Source organism: Mytilus californianus, unplaced genomic scaffold, assembly GCF_021869535.1.
Source record: "Mytilus californianus isolate M0D057914Y unplaced genomic scaffold, xbMytCali1.0.p SCAF_9, whole genome shotgun sequence".
In the NCBI taxonomy this organism is placed as follows: domain Eukaryota; kingdom Metazoa; phylum Mollusca; class Bivalvia; order Mytilida; family Mytilidae; genus Mytilus; species Mytilus californianus.
The window spans coordinates 78,222,731-78,236,940 of record NW_026262745.1 but is presented as its reverse complement, the minus strand read 5'-3'; the positions used below and the strand labels follow the sequence as shown (position 1 = coordinate 78,236,940).

Here is a 14,210-nt window from a genome sequence, read left to right as displayed (position 1 = left end):
CAATTGCAAGGTTTCTGCAAGTAACGTAAAACACCCAAGTATTCCACCCAGTAGTCTGCACAGAAGTATTGTCATGATTTAAATAAACTGAATTGTACAGTTATACCTGAAAATATTATTTGTTTGTTTTTTTAATGATTATTGACAGCATAAAAGTTTTTTTTGTCTGTCATTCTACGGGTTGAAAACTATTTCTTGATGGCATCTTTTTTCCTTCTTTTTTATAAGGATCTTTTAGATAGATAAATAGTTTGTTCTCATTAAACCATACAAGAACAAAGGTTACAGAGAAGTAAAATAAAAATAAACATATATTAAAATAAACATGCATAAAAATTATGAGATGAGATAGAATATGAGAAATACATTTATACACACAAATAATGGAAAAAAAACATTTTCAATAATAGTATAACAAAACTCCAAATTTCAAGGCAAATTCAAAAAAGGGGAAGTCATGAAAACGTGACATCAAACGCTACCAATCAACGGAACAAGTTAAAACAAGTTCAGAGAAATAGATAGTGTATGCATATATGTAAGATGTACGATATGCAAAAGGGGTAGATTCAATGAAGTCAATAGGTAAAAGTTCAATGTAACTTTATTCTAATGACAGATAAGGGGAAGCTTATTGAATTTGTTTTCCGTATATCAAAGTTGTTTAAAAATAGTAATGCTAGTTTTGAGGATGAAAAATTGAAACCAAATATTATCAAGTTCAAAGGACATAGCTATAGACATGATAGACTGAAACTATAGAAAATGATATACAATGTTTGTTTCCAAATATTAATGTCCTCTTAAATGATGGCTTTTAAATAGATATATAGATTGAAATGTAACCAGAAGGCGAAAACGTAGATAAGTATAGGTTTTTTATCCAACGTTACGTCATCATCTCGCTTTATTGTGTCACCGTAGCTATTTATTAAAGTAGTACAGCTATATACTAGTACTATACTATATTTTGTGTACTTTGTTTACTACCATTTACGCATTCATTCATTAATTCATTCATTCATTCATTGATGGACAGCTAGAAAAAGACTTTAGTCTATGTTCTAGCTACTCTGCCCGAATTTATAATGCATGCAACCCAGCCTCTTTTTCTAGTACTATAAATATGGTGTACTCGTACTAATGCGAGTTTTACACTTTAGCATGCACGAGCTACATATGGGATATATAGCTATTTCCCTATTTTCAGGTAAGCACATTTGTTTATGTAGGCCTTATAATGCATGTACTTTTATCCAATTACAGTTCATATTAAAAGGAAACTTCAATTTAACATTTGAAATAAATGTTTATTCTAATAATGTATTTTCAGTGTGAATAAATGGTTTGCAACTTTATTATCGTCACTGATATCAACGCCCTATTAATTAGAACCAAGTGGCCATTAACCCTGTGACAATTTGAACAGCTAAACCTATTACACGTCCGAACATGACTGATTGAACGGAAAGTTTTCCATAACAAAAGCTGCACATGAGCATGATCTATGGAAATACAACACGTTGCAAAATATGATTTACCCAAGTATCTAGAGCAACCCAAATATTACTAGGACTAAACATTCTGTATGTATGTGCATGTCCCAAGTCAGGAGCCTGTAATTCAGTGCCGGGTTGTCGTTTATTTATGTGTTACATGTTTGTTTTTCATTCATTTTTATACAACCGCAAAAAAATATTGCGGTCATATATTGGTATGACGTTGGCGTCGTCGTCCTCATCCGAAGACACATTGGTTTTCGCACTCTAACTTTTGTTTAAGTGAATGGATCTCTATGAAATTTTACCATAAGGTTCAATACCACAAAAGAAAGGTTGGGATTGATTTTGGGGGTTATGGTACCAACAGTTAAGGAATTGGGGGCCAAAAAGGGGCCAAAAATAATCATTTTTGTAACTTCCAGACATAACTTGTGTGTTAGTGTATGGATCTCTCTGACATTGTACCACAAGGTTCCATATCACAAAGGGAATGCTGGGATTGATTTTTGGGGGTAATTGCCTCAAAATTTTAGGAATTAGGGGCCAAAAAAGGGGCAAAAAACAAGCTTTTTTCTAGTTTCAGGACAATAACTTGTGTGTAAGTGTATGGCTCTTTCTGAAATTGTACTTCAAGGTTCCATATAACAAAGGAAAAGCTCGAATTGAGTTTGGGGATAATTGCCCGAAACGTTAAGGAATAAAGGGCCAAAAAGGGGCCAAAAATAAGCATTTTTCTAGTTTCCAGACAATAACTTGTGTTCAAGTGTATGGATCTCTCTGAAATTGTACTGCAAGGTACCATACCACAAAGAGGGGCTGGGATTAATTTTGGGGGTAATTGCCTCAAAATATTAAGAATTAGGGGCAAAAAAGGGGCAAAAACAAGCATTTTTCTAGTTTCAGGACAATAACTTGTGTGTAAGTGTATGGATTTTTATGAAATTGTACTACAAGGTTCCATGTCACAAAGGGAAAGCTGGGTTTCAGTTTGGGGGTAATTGCCCTATACGATTAGGAATTTGGGGCCAAAAAAATAAGCATTTTTCTAGTTTCCAGACAATAACTTGTGTGCAAGTGTATGGATCACTCTGAAATTGTACTGCAAGGTACCATACCACAAAGGGAAGGCTGGGATTGAGTTTGGGGTGATGAATCATAAGGGGGTTCAAAAAATTGGGGGGGGGGATTTTTTTTCATTTTTTTTTCTTTAAAATTTTCCATTTTAAATTGGTTATTTCTGATTTATATATAAAAGCAAATAATAATGTTATGGTTTGAATAGGTAAATTATTAAGTTCTTAGACCACATTCATTCTGTGTCAGAAACCTATACTGTGTCAAATATTTAATCACAATCCAAATTCAGTGCTGTATCAAGCTTGAATGTTGTGTCCATACTTGCCCCAACTGTTCAGGGTTCGAACTCTGTGGTCGTATCAAGCTGCGCCCAGCGGAGCATTTTATTTGTAAATAAATTGGGCCGTTAGTTTTCTCGTTTGAATTGCATTACATTGTCATTTCGGGGGCTTTTATAGCTGACAATGCGGAATATGCTTTGCTCATTGTTGAAGGCCTTTCGGTGACCTATAGTTGTTAATTTCTGTGTCATTAGGTCTCTTGTGGGGAGTTGTCTTATTTGCAATCATACCACATCTTCTTTTTTATATTGTGTGTATGAATTGTTTTGTGGTTCTTACTGCACGTACGTGTGACATCCATTGTAATGCTCATAGTTTAAAAAAGTAAAAATATGGTTGGTTATTTACTTCAAATTCAAAATATAGGAATTTTGTTGATTAAAAAGATCGTTCGGAAAAAATATTATACTATATTAGTGAAATCACTACAGTACTAATAAACTGAGAATGACATTCGTTTTAAATAAATTCTTGCGAGGGGAACCACCGAGAAGTTTTGAAAAGAATAGTATCTAATTTAAACATTTGAATATTAAATTTTATTTCTTAAAAATTAAATCTCATTTAGAACACACGACGCAGGTCAAAGGGTATCCGTGACGATAAGGTGGACATGGCAGGGCTCCACATTGAGCAACAACTTCATACAACAGATATCCATCGGTGTTGGCGCTTCCACCGTGTATGTATTGTGGGTGAAAATTTACACATAAATAGGTGGAGGCGCCGCCATGTCCAGCAGCACCTGCAGATAGCGTTCCTTTATACTGTAATTTCCACCCTTTATGGCATCTTGTTTTTCCAGGTATCATGATTGTAGTTCCGAATTGAACATGACAGACACTGCATGGAACATCCTGCTGAACAGAATTCCAACGAAAGAAATTGGTCTCATATTCTGTTCCATATATGTAAGCAGCATTGCTACCAGATGTTTTCACGAAATTAGGGTTTGTTGGTAAGCATACAGGTTCCGCAGGTCTTCCTGCATGACTGTAATAACCACCACCAGTGTATCCTATAAGTAAACAAGAGAGTACTTACACACACATGTCTTACCTTTACAATCGAAAAAGAATTACTAGTTTGTTTGCCAAAACCACATGCATCAAACTGACAAACAATCCGGCAGTTCAATTTTAACTATAATGAACTACGATAATGAAATTGGAGAAAACCAGTGACAATATCAAAATGACTATTTATTTTTCACTCTATTCTGTCCTGCCTTTTTTATTAGGTTATCGTGACTTTGCTTACATAAATTGTCATCCTGCCTTTTTTTGCAAAGTTGTTCATGCTGCCTTGATTTTACTCCAAACTCCTGTCCTGTCTTTTTTTCAAATTTCATCCTGGCCACACATCCCCAGAAAAATCAAAATGTAGCACCCTTACTGATACGTCAATGAGACAAAATAACACGAGATATATAAAAAAAAATCTAAAGTATGATTTTTGCTTAATCATTAATGAAACTTAAAGAGTGAAATAATAATTCGCTTTTAGAAGCCAGTATGGTTCAATTTTGTCAAATTAAGCCAAGAAACATTGATTATGAATTCTTCATTTGAAAGTGAATAATTCGACTTCATTGAATCCGTATTCATGTGAACTTCAATTTAACCCCTCAGCTAGAGATGGATAACGCATGAATTGTGCGTGTTAAGTTATCTAAAGGAAAAGAATGTCAAAAAGTGAAACAATGTTAAATCATTTGATTGACGATTTGATCCGAAAAAAAATCATTCTTGTACAGGTACATATGTAAAAACGATGATTTAAATATATTTCTAATCTGTAAAATGAAATGAACAGACCTTGAAAAATCCAACGCACGAGTTCAATTTCTATTTATATATATATTTATGTTTATATCGCTAGTATGGCCATCGGAGGTGTTCGGAGGTTAACTCGATAGTTATTTAGATGGCGTAAAGATTAATATACACACGAAACGAAGCTACATATAATCGAGCCCATGTCCTGAAAATTGTTTATTTTAGATATTTTAAAATTTGGATAAATGTTTTACATGGTTATAAATCAAATATACGAATTTGAGTCAAATCAGTGAACATTAATTTGACAGCTAGTGCCCTTTTAAGAAAAACAATTTAAATTTAAAAGTCAACATACCATTTTCACCAATAGATTATCATTGTTTCCTTGATATACATGATAAATGATATATGAATTCTTTAATCGACACAAAAAGTTGTGAGTTGAAATAAGAATAAGACATAATAACATTTTGTTTATCTTATACTCATTCGGCTTGTACTATTTTATAATACGAGTGAAATTTATATGTGCACTTACCAGAATATACAAGTTTAGTTCCACTTATTGGTGGACATGTTGTTCTTCCCCATCGGACATACGTATCTCCTCCACCTGTAAATTGTAACCTTATTATAAATATAAGTACATGTAGATGCGACATGATTAACAATCAGGCTTTCAGTAACGACGAAAACACAAAACTAATACATATTACGCCCTTTTGAACGCTCTTGTATTAACAGAAAATCAACGGTCTGATTAACAATTTGATGTAACTATGTACTTGCTTAGAGACTCATGAATTGCAAGCACACAGAAAATGACAACTTGATCCATATTACAAAGCTTCTGACAACAATCGATGTCCAAAATAAAATTGAGAATGGAAATGGGGAATATGTCAAAGAGACAACCCGACCAAAGAGTAGACAACAGCCGAAGGCAACCAATGGATCTTCAATTAAAAACATTAATACATAGGTGTTTTCCCGTATGCACTGCTTTTTTTGTAAAATATAAAATGATAGCATAAACACTTCATCGTATATGGATGTCATTCGAAAAATCGAAATCACCTATACTGTTTCGGCAAATGAAAGAGTTTGTTTTTTGCGACTCCTGGTAATAACACCAATATAGGATAACACAAGTGTTGTTTATGTATGGCTATTGTGTCTAGTTTCTTAAACAAATGGTAAGAAATTTTACCTGAAAATTATGTGTACATGCATGAAAATGGTAAGACATTTTAGAATTTGAATAATTCTTTTTCTAAGGACTTAAGGTAACACATTTTTGTTCTATTTGTGTACATTTTGAAGCTGGATTGAACTGAATAACAGTAGCTTTCTGACATATTTAGGGAAGCAAAAGGAGTTGCAGATGTTCAAGTACATGTGTGCCATATATGAACAAAAATGCATTAGACGTTACTACAAAATCTGGAAATACTTCAAAAAATTAAAAAATGCAATTCAAATTTTAAATGCAATGTTTTTTTTTTATTAGGGGAGGGGGGATTGTGCAATCTATTCAATGTTTATAACAGTTCTACCCTTTGAAAGCTACATTGGAAGGACAGAAAAGAATCTATTATTATCGTTTAAAAGTAGGGCGATAGATACTAAGGAACAATAAATCAAACATACAATCTAATTTGAAGAATAACCGTTAATGAGAACAATAAAAACACTTGAAAAAGAGTCCAAACCAAAAACCGGAAAAAAGAACTCAAGTGGAACGAAGTTTTTTTTTCTGCTAGTGAGACCGCGGCTCTGATGAAAAGTTTTTATTGAAAGATAATTAGGAAGAGAAGCTACAAAAATTGGAATGTGTGCATGTAATTCGTGATGTAGATTTATCTTTAAAGTCAACCAAAACATGACGGCCATTTCAGGATTTTCTATGAGGTTATATATATGAATGTTAAACTCTAATAAAATTGTATTACAATTGCATGTATCAACTTACCCATATTACTGTAGGCTCTTTTTATCTGATAAATTTGCTCTTCTAGTTTGCTTTTGTCTAAATCTACTTTTTTCGTCAGATGATCGATCTTCTTTTTGACTGCGATAACTTTAAAATTTACGTCATCGAGCGGTTTGGCATCCTTATTAATGCCACTATTTCCGTTGTTTGATTTTAGAGAAACAATGTTTTTTTGATTTTCAATGGCAATATCTTTGAGTTTCTCAATACGTGCTTCTAAAGAACTTAACTGTTTTAATATTAACCAAATCAATGGACTGTCCTTCCCTTCATTGTCACTTCTTTTTGATACAGGTTCAGAAAAAACAGCAGAATACAAAATACAGAACACTAACACAAACAACTGCATTTTCTCTCTTCAAGCAGCTGATCCGCTATGCACAAAAAGTCACAGAAAAGTAAATCTCTAAAGTATCAGTGACAACCATATGTTTATCAAATCAATAGAATGTATCACGAGTATGTTAGTAGTGCACGAAAGGTATGTTTTATCAACAAAAATCGCCTATAAAATCCGTATGAATTAAAAGAAAAAAAAAATAAGAAAAGGAACAATTGGCAAGTCATTTATTTGTTATTGGTTCTGGAAAGATCATCATAGACCTTTTACATTGAGTTAGATTTCAAGTTCACATGAACTGATGATCATTACTGAATACTTCGTATATTTGTGGCGTATCAAAGAAAAGTAAAATCTTCGTGCATTTATTTCATTTAAATTTTAATTCAATCTTTTACGTCTTCTTATTAAACACTATGATAATATCTAGTACATGATTTGCTCAATATCCTTGAATTTGGGAAGACAACAAAACAAAAGAAAACTACTGTTACAGTCCGCAATTAGTTGGTAGATGTTGGAAAACTTGACATTGGACATGTTAGAATATTTGTATATCAACTGATTGTATTTGTGAGTGTTAAGGCAACCAACAAATGTAGACATGTACTAGTCCGTTTCTTGACGCCACGGGTACGAATTTCCTACACATGCGGAACAATTGTTTGTCAATATAAACGGAAAATACGAGAGGGTGGATAATAAAAATTCATGAGTCGAAAGAGAAACTGTCAAAATAATTGTAAAAAACCCTATAAATGATAAAAAGACAAACAACAGTCTGTTAAAGTGGCACTAGCTGTCAAATTAATGTTCACCAATTTGACTCAAATTCTTATATTTGATGTATAACCATGTAAAACATTTACCCAAATTATAAAAAGCCTAAAATAAACAATTTACAGGGCATGGGCACGATATTGTGTAGCTTCGTTTCGTGTGTATTTTAGTCTTGACGCCATCTAATTAACTATCGAGTTGACCTCTAAAGACCTCCGATGGTCATATATATATATAAAAGATAAAATAAAAAAACATCCATTTGTAAATATAGATATAAATAGAAAGCGAACATGTGCGATTGGATTTTTCTAGGTCGATTTAATATCATATTATAGATTAGAAATATATGTTAATCATTGTTGTTTCCTGTATAAGAATAATTTTGTTTTGGATCGAATCAGTCAATCAAATGATTTACCTTTGTTTCACTTTCAAAGTTGACATTCTTTTCCTTTAAATAATCGAACACGCACTATTCATGCGTTATCAATCTCTAGCTAAGGGATTACATTGAAGTTCACATGAAAACCGATTGAATGAGGTCCAATTATTCACTTGCAAGTGAATAATTCATCATCAATGTTGTTAGCATAATTTGACAAAATTGAACCATACTGGCTGCTAAAAGCGAATTATTATTTCACTTTCATTAATGATTGAACTAAAAAAAATCATACTTTAGATTTTTTATATATCTCGTAGCAAGTGCCCCTTAAAACACTGCCTATTACAATACAGACTGAGATACAGATACAAAATATCGGGTGATATCCTTATAATTGCAGGTGCTCTGGATGGATAAGCTGATACTGCTAAACATGGAAGTGTTCTTATATTTAATCTGATTGAGATGTTTTGTGCTTTTTAATTAAATTATAAGTAATAAAGGCTAATATATCTTTTTTTATTAATTCTTAATGTGCCTGTTCCAAATCAGGAGAGTGTGATTCTGTGGTCGTTTGTTTCTGTCTCTTATGTTTGTTTTACGTCTGTTGTTTTGTCATAATTCAGGCGGTTGGTGTTTTTGAATGGTTTTACATATCGGGGCCTTTCGTAGCTATGTGGTATATATGTGTTTTGCTCATCGTTGAAGACCATATACATGTAGTTTTCATATAAATACCTTAATCTACGCCATTTGACTCAGTTGGAAAGTCGACTCGTTTGCAAACTACCGCATCTCCATACATGTCATATTGAAACAGGGTCATATTTAATGTCATACTATATGTTCAACATCATTCCTTTAATGTGTAAACATTTGTTGCATGTCTCTATCTAAGCTCTTCAAATGTATTATGTCAACTTTATGTAGCCTTTGAAAAAAAAACGATCAATGGATTCCACATTCTACCAATCCTTGATTTAAGGCTGAATTTAATGGTGTATTTGGTGTGTTAATATAAATTAAACCAAGACATACAAATCTAAGGAGAAAGTGTACGTACAACTGTCAAACGTTTAATATTGTTACTTGTTTTTATTAAAGCGTCACTGGTGAGTCTTTACACAGCGGTATACTCCTACTGCCTTTATTTATGTAGACGAAACAAGCGTCTGGCGTACAAAATGTAGATCCTGGTACCAATGATGAGTTTATTGTGGAACCTCGCTATGATATTGTCTGGAATTGTTACTGACGAAGTTAATGTCAATGATGAAGAGTCATCATTTCTTTAAATGATTCCTGTAAAAAAAGACAAATGGCATGATGTGAAATTGAACTTTTAATTTAATTTTCCAAAGCAGTAACAATTTTGTGCATTAATTACATTGATATTACTTGTTCAGTTTAGATTCAAAATTATTGAGTACATTATAACTAATAAAACCACAGGATTCCAAGTACAAATGAACATATGATTACTATAACTCACCTCTTTCAACGAACTAGATTTTATTGAAAGTTTTAATTCTTCTATGTAGTTTTTTATTTCACGGGTCGTATGTTAACGTAGGTTAACTGAACAGTAAAGAAGGAGTCGAAGATAAAAATGTTATATGTCACTTATACCGTCTTAAACAGGCTATCACAATAGGAAATTTTACATCATCAGTAGATTCACATATCAGAAGTAAATATTGGAATCTAAAGATTCATGACTTTCGTGAGATAAGACAAACATTCATCATTTATGAACTTTAGGAGTTTCGATTTTTGTCGTTTAGAAGGATGTAATTACCATACGGGGGTTAAGTAAGAATTCTTTTTCAAATTAATACGGAAAATATCGACACGTACAGGTACAGACTTAGTATCCCTTTGAATGCCTATTATTTTTGCTATTCAAAAAGTCTAGCATTTTGCAATATTGTCGGGATATATTTCTTTTTGGATTTAGTTTTGGTTACTCTTAAACAAGCCGTTTGTATTTACAGTTCCCCTTTTTGGTGATTTGGCTGACGCGGCAAATTCAGCAATGGTCAGAAAATCGCTTATAGACTACAGATGGGTGCGGTCCTAACCTGTACACAAGTTAACTTAAAGCAGTCCCTACGACTGCTCTATAGGTTAACATGGGAACATTTTAGCAGACCTGTAAGTTAACTTTATCCCTAGCAGACCAGACCTCATGTCTGCTTTTTTAGGACTGCTGCAGACCAGACCTGAGGACAAGTTTGATAGAGCAGACCTGTTCCCCGGACAGGTCAGCTAGACCAGACCAGTCCTGTGGACAGGTCAGATTGACCAGACCAGACCGATGGACAGGTCTGCTTGACCAGACCAGACCTGTAGACAGGTCTGCTTGACCGGACCAGACCAGACCTGTGGACAGGTCTGCTTGACCAGACCAGACCTGTGGACAAGTCTGCTTGACCAGACCAGACCTGTGAACATGCCTGCTTGACCAGTGGACAGGTCTGCTTGACCAGACCAGACCTGTGGACAAGTCTGCTTGACCAGACCAGACCTGTGAACATGCCTGCTTGACCAGTGGACAGGTCTGCTTGACCGTACTAGACCATACCTGTGGACAAGTTTGCTATTTAACAGAGCAGTCCTGTCAGTCATGGGGACAGGTCTGCTTTTTAATTGGTCCTATGGATATTATTTACCACGTTGATACATACAATCAAAGCAGTCCTGTTTACAAGTTAACTTTGGATCATGTTAACTTTATCTTGGAAGAGCAGACCAGACCAAAGTTAACTTGGAATCAAGTTAACTTTATCTTAGAGGAGCAGACCAGACCAAAGTTAACTTTTGATCATGTTAACTTTATCATGGACCAAACCAAAGTTAACTTTTGTAAGAACAAGTCTGGTTTGACTTTTGATAGCAGACCTGGTCATAAGTTAACTTGTGTGTAGGACTGCTTGTGGCAAAGTTAACTTCGTCCAAAGTTAACTTCAATTCTAGCCATGGACCTGTCTTGAAGTTAACTTTTCGGGCAATCATTAAACAGTCCTAGGACCAAGTCTGCTTTTTAAGTTAACACAAATTCTGTCCTAGGACCGGTCACAGCAGTCATAAAACCGGTCCTAAGTTAACTTTAATCAGTCATAAAGACTGCTTATTAAGTTAACTAGCTGTACAGGTTAGGACTGTTCCCATCTGTATTCAGTAAGTTGTTGATGTGTACAGGTAACTAACAAGTAATGAGCATTTATACATCGATCATCATATGGACTGAAAAAATCTTAATTGACTGCAATCCAATTGTCCGAACAGTCCTGAATTTACGGCAGTGAATAAGTCTGAAAAATGACAGAAAGACTGAGATTCACTTTATACATTTTACTTATGTTCAGAGCCATTGAGAGGATAAAAAATAACCTCCAATTTTTGTTGGTGTTCGTGATCGTTATATAATTTGCTATACTGTTTTATCATACTGCTGTTTGTCTTTTGGAGTTTTTCCGTTTTGTTTTTTTTGCCATGGTATTTGTTATCAGTGGCGAAAATTCTGAATTTTGAATAAAAAACATCATGTCTCTTTTTTGTCGAGCATGCGACTTTTGTCGAAAAAGCGAGACATAACGATCCTACATTTCGGCGTCGGCGTCGTTGTCGGCGGCGGCGGCGTCCACAAATATTCACTCTGTGGTAAAAGTTTTTGAAATTTTAATAACTTTCTTAAACTATCCTGGATTTCTACCAAACTTGGACAGAATCTTGTTTATGATCATAAGATAGCATCGAGAATTAAATTATGTAAAAACCAAAAAACGGTTTATATGTATTTTACTTATAAATGGACTTTGTTTTTCCGCCAATTAACATTACATTCACTCGATCTGTGGTTAAAGTTTAAATTTAAATAATTTTCTTAAGATTTCCGGGATATCTACCAAACTTGAACAGAAGCTTGTTTGTGATCAAAAGCTAGTATCAGAAGGAAAGTTTGTAAAAATTTATTTCCTGTTTTTTCGTGTATTACCTATAAATGGACTTAGTTTTTCCTCCAGTTAACACTACATACAGTCTGCAGTTAATTTTTCTAAAAAAAATTATTGGATTCATAAACCATCCTTGATTTTTACCAAACTTGGACAGAAACTTCTTACAATCAAATGATAGTATCTAGAGGAAATTTTTTTTCCACATTTCGTTGAGCCTGCGACTAACAGCAAAAGAAGGCGAGACACTGGATTCCGCAGAACCCTTTCATATTTTTTTTACAGAAAAATGTCTTTTTGACTTTCATGGAAGATATCTCGGAGTTTTTGCACAGATGCTCCAAAAACATTCAAATGCTGTATAATGAACTATATAAAAACAAAATTTCACCGAACAAGCGAGCCCACAATAAACCGAAAATTCGGGGGATTGATTTTTCTATTGGTGACAAACATATGTTGGGACAATCCGTAATTTGTAAAAAAGAGGCGAAAAGATATTAAAGGGACACTCACACTCATCAGGCGAAAATTAACTGACAACGTCATAGCTAAAAAGATAAAGACAAACAAAGGTACACAAAACACAAAATAGAAAACTAAAGACTAAGTAAGTAACACAAACCCAACAAAAATGGAGGTGATTTCATGTGCTCCGGAAGGGTTAGCAGATCCTGTTGCACGTGTGGCACCCGTCATGTTGCTTATGTTAGTTCAACCTTACATATTGAAGGTAGTGTATGAAGTGTAAATTTTATCGACCAAAAAATTGTCACTTTTACAAAAAATTTAGAAATATGGTTGAAAAATATGTATCCGAATAAAAATAAACAGAACTATTTTATAGTAATCTTGATCATATGTTCTAACAGTCAGACTGAACAAGTTTCCCTAATCGTGTGTAATTAATTGGTTTATTATACTAAACAAGGAATAACAGAGTTTACGCCCAAATTATCATGGAATGCAATATCAACATCATTCAACAACACTTAACTCTTCCGAACGTAAAGAAAAAGGCTTTCAGAATAAATAACACCAACATAACAATAATTAAGGACATATTCTGTTTAAGGGCAAGTTGTTAAAAGGGAGATATAGTTCATTACTTTATTATTTCTTTATTCTTGGTTTACATATACATATGAAAATGTGGAATGGTTGTCACCCCAGAGACCAAATGACGTAGAAGTTAACAACTATGGTCCACAGAAAGGCCCTTTACAATGAGAAAAACCCTTACCCCATAGTTAGCCAAATCAAAAAAGACAAATATAGAACAAATCAAACGAAAAAAAATAAATAAAAGTCTGATTTATGTACAAAAATATAAATAAAAAAACAAAAATGATATACAACAACAAACAAAAACCACTGAATTACTGGCTTACATGGGTAAGGCACATACAGAAAGTGGTGGATATAATATGAAAATAGGAAGATATGGTATGATTGCCAATGTAACAACTCTTCACAAGAGCCCAAAATGATACAGAAATTAACAACTATAGGTTAATGAAGGTCCTTCAACAATGAGCAAAACCATACCGCATAGTCATCTACAAAGGTCTCGAAATGACAAAATTAATGTAAAATAATTCAAACTAGAAAACTAACGGGCTCCTGACTTGAGACAGTCACTTAAATAATTAAGGGCAATGAATTCCGAAATTAAATTATAGAGTGTCACATGATTGTTCTATTCGATGTATGCAAAGTAACTCACTATTTACTTGAATATACAAATGCTCTTTATTCAAGGTACCTTGGGGTTTTAAGTTCAATTTTCGATACTATGGTCTCACCCACTCTATTATTTTGCTTCACGTCCATAAAATCATGGGTTTTGAGATATATAAATGTTATTGAATCATTGTTCCTACCATTTTACAAAATAATATTAGGATTAAAAGATTAACCCCTTGTTCTATTTTAAAATACCAAATTGAAATATTTATAAAAAAGAGGATGATTGGTACGTGCCCCATTTGTAATAAACAAGATAAGATATTTGCTATGTTATACATATTGTTTGCATAAAAGATGTATTTT

At 33.5% G+C, this 14,210-nt stretch overlaps 1 protein-coding gene across 1 annotated transcript; it reads right to left on the bottom strand.

Annotated features, from left to right (window-relative positions):
- Positions 1-3,444: 3,444 nt before the first annotated feature.
- On the bottom strand, positions 3,445-7,078 carry LOC127716308 (uncharacterized). Its single transcript, XM_052222479.1, has 3 exons — positions 6,674-7,078; positions 5,240-5,314; positions 3,445-3,938 (listed from the first exon to the last, which is right to left on the bottom strand). Exons 1-3 carry the CDS (start codon positions 7,041-7,043, stop codon positions 3,481-3,483), a joined length of 903 nt encoding a protein of 300 aa, XP_052078439.1. The 5' UTR covers positions 7,044-7,078; the 3' UTR covers positions 3,445-3,480.
- Between the last annotated feature and the right edge of the window lie 7,132 nt (positions 7,079-14,210).